Source organism: Hylobates moloch, unplaced genomic scaffold, assembly GCF_009828535.3.
Source record: "Hylobates moloch isolate HMO894 unplaced genomic scaffold, HMol_V3 SCAFFOLD_19, whole genome shotgun sequence".
In the NCBI taxonomy this organism is placed as follows: Eukaryota; Metazoa; Chordata; class Mammalia; order Primates; family Hylobatidae; genus Hylobates; species Hylobates moloch.
Window position 1 is genome coordinate 42,603,317 of NW_026652294.1, and position 6,906 is coordinate 42,610,222.

A 6,906-nucleotide genomic window follows, 5' to 3' on the forward strand; every position below is an offset into this window, starting at 1 on the left:
CAGTACCCACATTGTTACCAAATCCAATAATGTCACCACAGCCACCACCAGCTGGGAGGCCTTGCAGTGGTTCTCACAGCCTCCTTAACATGACATGAAAAGTCTTCTGAGGTGGTTCTTGCCTCCTCGTCACCACCTCCAGCCTCTGCCATGCTCTGTAGTCCTTGTTTCAATCACAGTTTCAAGCATGCTGTTTCTCACCTCTACCCTTTGGCTACGCCAGGAATGCTCACTCTCCCTTTGCCACCCAACCTCTGGCCATCCTCTGAGACCAAAGCAAGCATCCCTTCATCACCTCTCCTATGAAACCTTCCCTGACATTCTCCTTATCATCCCCAGCCCTCCACCTCTGCTATTAGGTGCGTGATGTGCTGTACATTTCTCTCTCTTTTTTTTTTTTTTTTTTGAGACGGAGTCTTGCTCTGTCGCCCAGGTTGGAGTGCAGTGGCACGATCTCGGCTCACTGCAAGCTCCACCTCCTGGATTCACGCCATTCTTCTGCCTCAGCCTCCCGAGTAGCTGGGACTACAGGCACCCACCACCACACCCAGCTAATTTTTTGTATTTTTCGTAGAGACAGGGTTTTACCGTGTTAGCCAGGATTGTCTCGATCTCCTGACCTCGTGATCTGCCCGCCTCAGCCTCCCAAAGTGCTGGGATTACAGGTGTGAGCCACCATGCCTGGCTAATTTTTTTTGTATTTTGAGTAGAGAGGGGTTTCTCCATGTTGGTCAGGCTGGTCTCGAACTCCCAACCTCAGGTGATCCACTTGCTTCGGCCTCCTAAAGTTGCTGGGATTACAGCTATACATTTCTTTAGGATTGCAGTTGCTGCACTGTGTCAGGGTGATCTGTTGGCCTGCGATCCCCACCATTAACTGCCTTTACTGTCAGGTACTCATTCATCATTTGTATCCCCGAAGTCCAGCACATGGTAGGTGCTTGGTCAGTGTGTCATGACTGAATGATGAACGTCCATGAGCTACATAAAGATTAGTGTGAGAGCAAATCTTCCCCAGTAACTTCTTCCAACATTTACTGAGACTAATCACAACTTCCTTATCCCCTCAAAAGATCTCATGGGGTCTTTCTCCTCTTCTCTGATTTAAGCGATGCTACCTTTAGAAATCTGTGGTTACAGCCGGGCGCGGTGGCTCAAGTGTGTAATCCCAGCACTTTAGGAGGCCGAGGTGGGCAGATAACCTGAGGTCGGGAGTTTGAGACCAGCCTGAACAACACGGAGGAACCCCATTTCTATTAAAAATACAAAATTAGCTGGGCGTGGTGGTGCATGTCTGTAATCCCAGCTACTTGGGAGGCTGAGGCAGGAGAATTGCTTGAACCCAGGAGGCAGAGGTTGCAGTGAGCCGAGATCGCACCATCGCACTCCAGCATGGGCAACAAGAGTAAAACTCTGTCTCAAAAAAGGAAGGGAGGAAGGGAGGGAGGGAGGGAGGGAGGAAGGAAGGAAGGAAGGAAGGAAGGAAGGAAGGAAGGAAGGAAGGAAGGAGAAATTTGTGGTTCTCGCAGAAGCTGACAGTATCTTCAATTTATGTTACAGATCATGACCAGGCACTGGGGAGCTGGGAGTGGGCTTATGAGGTGGCTGTTGTCTCTGACCCTTGCAGGTATGAGACAAGACTTTATGAGGATTGGTGCCGGACAGTATCAGAGAAATCACAGTACCATCTTTCCCAACCACTTCTGAAACGTGACCCAGAGACGAAGGAGATCACTGTCAACTTTAACCCACAGGTCAGTCGGCTGACAGTAGCTCTCTTTTGGGTGCCTGAAGAGTTTCTCTGAACTCTGCTGATTTCAAAGGCATAAAGACTTTTTTTTTTTGAGACGTAGTTTCACTCTTGTCACCCAGGCTGGAGTGCAGTGGCGTGATCTCAGCTCACTACAACCCCTGCCTCCCAGATTCAAGTGATTCTCCTGCCTCAGCCTCCCAGCATAAAGACTTATAAGAACATGCAAAAGATGCTCAAAATAATTTGTACCCTGGATTTATTTTTTGGGATGAATCCTGGGGTGTAGTGTTTTATTAAGTTGTCCATGTTCACATTTTTCACTACGGTTGCTCAATATATTTGCTTTGATTTTGCACAACAAGGAATACTACAAAAGATCACCAATCATTTAGTAACAAACATAGCCCACTGGGCCTACCTTGAATACTTACCGTGTCTGAAGGCCATTGACTAGATGCTGGAGGGCCAACCAAGTGCATATAAGACTTGGCTCCTGCCCTCAAGGAACCCACGGTCTAGCTGGGGGTCACAACCTTAACATGCAAAATTTTATCTTCACTAGATGGCATATGGTAAATCCCAGAGGAGTGGCTTTGGAAATAAGACTCTAGATTAGTGATTCTCAACTGGTGGTGATTTTGTCCTCCTGGAAACATTTTTGTTTGTCAAACTAGGCAGGAGTGCCAATGGCATTTAGTGGATAGATACCAGGGATGCTGCTAAACTTCCTGCAATGCACAGGACTGTGTACCACAACAGAGTTACTTGTCCAAAAATGTGAATAGTGCTGAGGTTGAGAAACTGTTTTAGATGATCAGAAGGATAGAAGACCAGTGGGGACTGTAGCAGCCACAGAAAGTTTAATGCTGAAGAAAAATCATAACTAAAGTTTAGTTGGTATCAAAAATAATATTAGTCAGGTTGAAAAAAACTGCTAAAAGCAGTCACCTACATCTGCCTTGATGGCATATGCTCCAGGAATGCACTATAGACTGTGCCGAAAACCAAGCTGATGGCATATTGGTGTCTTTCAAGAAAATTGCAATTTAAGTAGAACATTGCTTCCTCCTCTGCAATCAAAGTCAACAAGGAATATAGAGAATTTATGTCTTCACTTTGGCAAGACGTGAGTCTGTTTAACTTACTGAACGCCTTGGATCAATTTCATTGGCATTCACTGTGAGCAATATTGAATATTAAATGCCTAAAGAGATGAATATCTGGATTACCAAGTAGGCCACAGTCTCCATGTTGTAATATAGTAATTAAGCCCTTGAGATAAGTCCTTGGTATAAGATATATTACTATATAGTAATTAAATCCTTGGTATATAACCATACTTGGTCATGTATTGAAGATGGACCAGCCTCTGCATACTTCAAGGACAAGGACCTTATCTGCCTTAATGTGTATAACACATAGGGCATACTTTATAGATGTTTGCAGGCCATAGAAGGGAAAGGAGGGAGGAAAGAAGAAAAAGGGGGGTAGGGATAAATATTAATACCTAAACTATGATGTGAGTTGATGGGGGACAACTACAAGCTTCATAAGTCAAAGAAGAACATGATCACCCCTTGACATACAACTTCAAGCAATGTGGCCAAAGCTGGGCTACTAAGAATGAACAGGGCTGAGCGTGGTGGCTCATGCCTATAATCCCAGGACTTTGGGAGGCTGAGGCGAGAGGATCACCTGAGGTCAGGAGTTCAAGATGAGCCTGAGTGACATGGAGAAACCCCATCTCTATTAAAAATACAAAAAATTAGCCAGGTGTGGTGGCACATGCCTGTAATCCCAGCTACTCAGGAGGCTGAGGCAGGAGAATTGCTTGAACCTAGGAGATGGAGGTTGCGGTGAGCTGAGATTGCGCCATTGCACTCCAGCCTAGGCAACAAGAGCGAAACTCTGTCTCAAAAAAAAAAAAAAAAATGAACAGTAACACACTTATCTTATTAGTCTAGAGGGACATGATCAGAAATTTGCCCCTCTTGGGACAGGATAAGAATCGTACAGGTTAATTTTTTCAAATTTATGTAAATCATTTAAATTATTTTAAATGTCTTATTGTTGGGCATTTACATTATTTTACAGTTTCATCAGTCTGTATTTCATTGATTCTAGGAGGCATCTTTTTACATATTTAAATCTCTGAAATTGGCATGTTTGTAGTTTGACTGCATGTTTTTCTTTTTTCTTTTGTAGCATGTAAAATAATAGTGAATCTTACAATTGATGACATCTTAAATTGGATAAAGCATGATATAAATAATGCTACAACAAATATCCCTAGTTTTTATTGTATGCATTCTTGATTAGGATAAAAGTCCCGAAATGGAATTTCTGGGCTAACGGGCATTCACATTTTGAGACTTTTCATATATATTATCAACTCGTTCTTTAGAAAGATGGAACTCAGTCATTTTCCTGCCAACAAGATACTGTTCATTTCTTCAAATAGTTTCCAGACTGTTGAACTAAAAGAAAAAATCTCAATGTTGTTCAATTTGCATTTATTTGATTACTAGTAAATTTGAATTTTTATCATGTGTTCATTACTCATGTATATTTATTCTTCTTTGAATTGCTTGTTCATGTCCTTTGCCCATTTGCTAGTGGAAGTACCCTCTCTTCCTGTGAATTTGTTACGATACTTAGGAAGTATATGACAGATACTAAGAAATCTGCTCCAAAAATTTTGCCAGTTTAAATGGCCAAATATGTTGGCCATTTTATGTTGATATTTTATGCGCAAAAATTTTTATGTTTTATTTTGTGGTTTTATGTTTGGAATGACTTTGTCTACTTCCCTATTCTATTAATAGCCCCAGATCTTTTCTTTTAATTATTTTCTCTTCACTTTTTACAGTTAAATTATTAATATCTATCTTGAGCTTACTTCTAAGAAAACTAGAAGACTGAGTCCATTTCCCCACAAAATGGTTAGCATTTGTCTGAATGCTGAGTAGGGTTTGCCCACTAGCAATAAAGAATTGACCCAGAGTACTGGAAGGAGAGCTAGGAGCCAGGTGTCTTTATATGAGGGGGAGATAGGGAGAACCTGGGGCCATCTGTTTCATCACCTGTACCTATGCCCATCAGTCCTCATGGGTTCAGATAGAAACATCAATAAATAAGGAAGGATGAAGAAGAGGGTGCCTGGAAACCCTGTTGTTTCATTGGACAAATCTTTCTCCTTGGCTTCTCACTTCTTCAGTTGCTGCTGAATTTGGGACCTCACAGAAGTTCAGCGCAGCCTGGATGAGTTCCATTTCCTGAACCCCTAGCATGTTAAGACACAAGGAAATGCCAGCAGAGGGTTACAGAAGTTGTGGGATATTCAAATTTAGATATTGAATAAGTAAAGTTTTATTATGGGCACCTCCTTTCAATCCTGCCAGTGTCTCGCTGTGACTGTTTCATTTGGAGAGAATGCCAGAAGTGTGAACTTGAGGCTTCTCATGAATGTTGGTAACCCAGGCCAGATGATTCTCCTCCTTTAGACCACCATCCTTGGATGGGAACTGGCTGGGCCAGCACGAGCCCATCATTTCCGCAGCCACATTGTCCAAAGCACAGAAGGCAGAGCCCTCCCTTGCTATCGCTCTTGTCTCTGTTCTCAGGTTTTCTTCTTCTTTATGATTAACAGATTTAGGAGCCTTGTTTCTTTCTGAGACATCTTCCTTCTGCCTGATGCTTGATTTTCCTTTTCTGAGACTAGATTTAAGAAACTGATAGGAGCAGAACTTAAGAAGAGACCCAGAAGATCTTTGGGCCTCCTGGGATTGTCCAGTCCTTGACCAATGCTGCAGATTATTTATTATCACTGAACGACAGACACTTGTGTTGCTTCTTTTCTCCAGCTGATTTCAGTGCTGAAAGAAATGAGCTATCTTGAACCCAGAGAGATGAAACACATCCCTGAGACAGCAGCAGCCATGTTCTCCTCCAGGGATTTCTATCGGCAGCTTGTGGCTAATTTAGAGTTGATGGCAAATTGGTACAACAAGGTTATTAAAACTCGGCTGGAGGTGGAATTTCCATTAGTGGAGGAAGAGCTGCAAAATATTGATCTCCGCCTCAGAGCAGCAGAGGAGACTTTGAACTGGAAAACAGAAGGTAACAGGGCACCATCTGAAGTCTGACAAAAACATAGAGATTCAAGGATCTAATAAAGTTCATAGAACCTCCAGTTATTCCCTGGTAATCTTATTTGGGGTTGAAACATAAGTCTGTCTTCTCCTTTGACACATATCCAGCAGAGAAGGCAAGAAGGGTTGGTATTCCTTTTTTCCTTTTCTATGGCTATAGTTGATAAATTTAGAAAACCTTGCTGCCATGCACGTTGGGAGGCTCAGAGGTTGCATAAGATCTCCTACAGTCTCCAGCATATATTGGGTGCTCCATGAGTGAGAGCTCTTACTATATTATCTTTGTTATTTAATTTTCTTCACTAGATTGTAAGCATCTTAAAGCAGTATGCATTGACTTCTCTCGTATCTCTCAATTCAATACACTTTCATTGGCTGATTAACATGTGCAGGGTACTGTGTGACAAATTAGAGAGATTTGAGGTGTATGGGACATGGTCTGTACCCTCAAAGAGCTCACATTTAGTAGGGACAACAGACAGATATACAACATAGTTATATGGAGCCATATGATGACTTTCATGAAAAGCCATCATAGAGTTAAAAATGAAGTGTGATGAATAACAGGAGAGGGATTCACAGGACGGAATCACAGGAGGGAATCACAGGAGAAGGAGATTAATTCGAATTAGGGTCCTCAGAAGGGTTAAAGTTTAAAAAAAAAAAAAGATTACAGTTGATTCATGAAAGTCTTAGAATGCCATATTAAACAAGTTAGAACTTTATTTCATATACAAGAGGAAAAGACATTTTCAAAATTTAACATGATGGAAATGCTTAAAACATTAAAAGAAAGATTAACCCAAATAAGGTTATCAAGTCTCACTGGTGTTTGGATATAAAATTGTATTCCCTAGTAGCTGTACCAACTTTTGTGTGCTTGGTAAGTAAGCATTACCTCTTTCTCTTCCTCCATAATCAGGATCATGGGAAGGGTTGGCTTTTTTTTTTTTTTTTTTGGAGACAGAATCTCGCTCTGTCGCCCAGGCTGGAGTGCAGTGG

The 6,906-nt window shown here is 42.0% G+C and overlaps 1 protein-coding gene across 1 annotated transcript in view; it reads left to right on the forward strand.

The window, feature by feature from the left end:
• Positions 1-6,906, forward strand: part of DNAH9 (dynein axonemal heavy chain 9) — a 370,372-nt gene that overhangs the window by 47,025 nt on the left and 316,441 nt on the right. The window contains exons 12-13 of the mRNA XM_032140114.2: positions 1,628-1,754; positions 5,617-5,872. Of these exons, the coding sequence (XP_031996005.1) occupies positions 1,628-1,754; positions 5,617-5,872 (383 nt within the window). The remainder of the gene's footprint in view (positions 1-1,627; positions 1,755-5,616; positions 5,873-6,906) is intronic.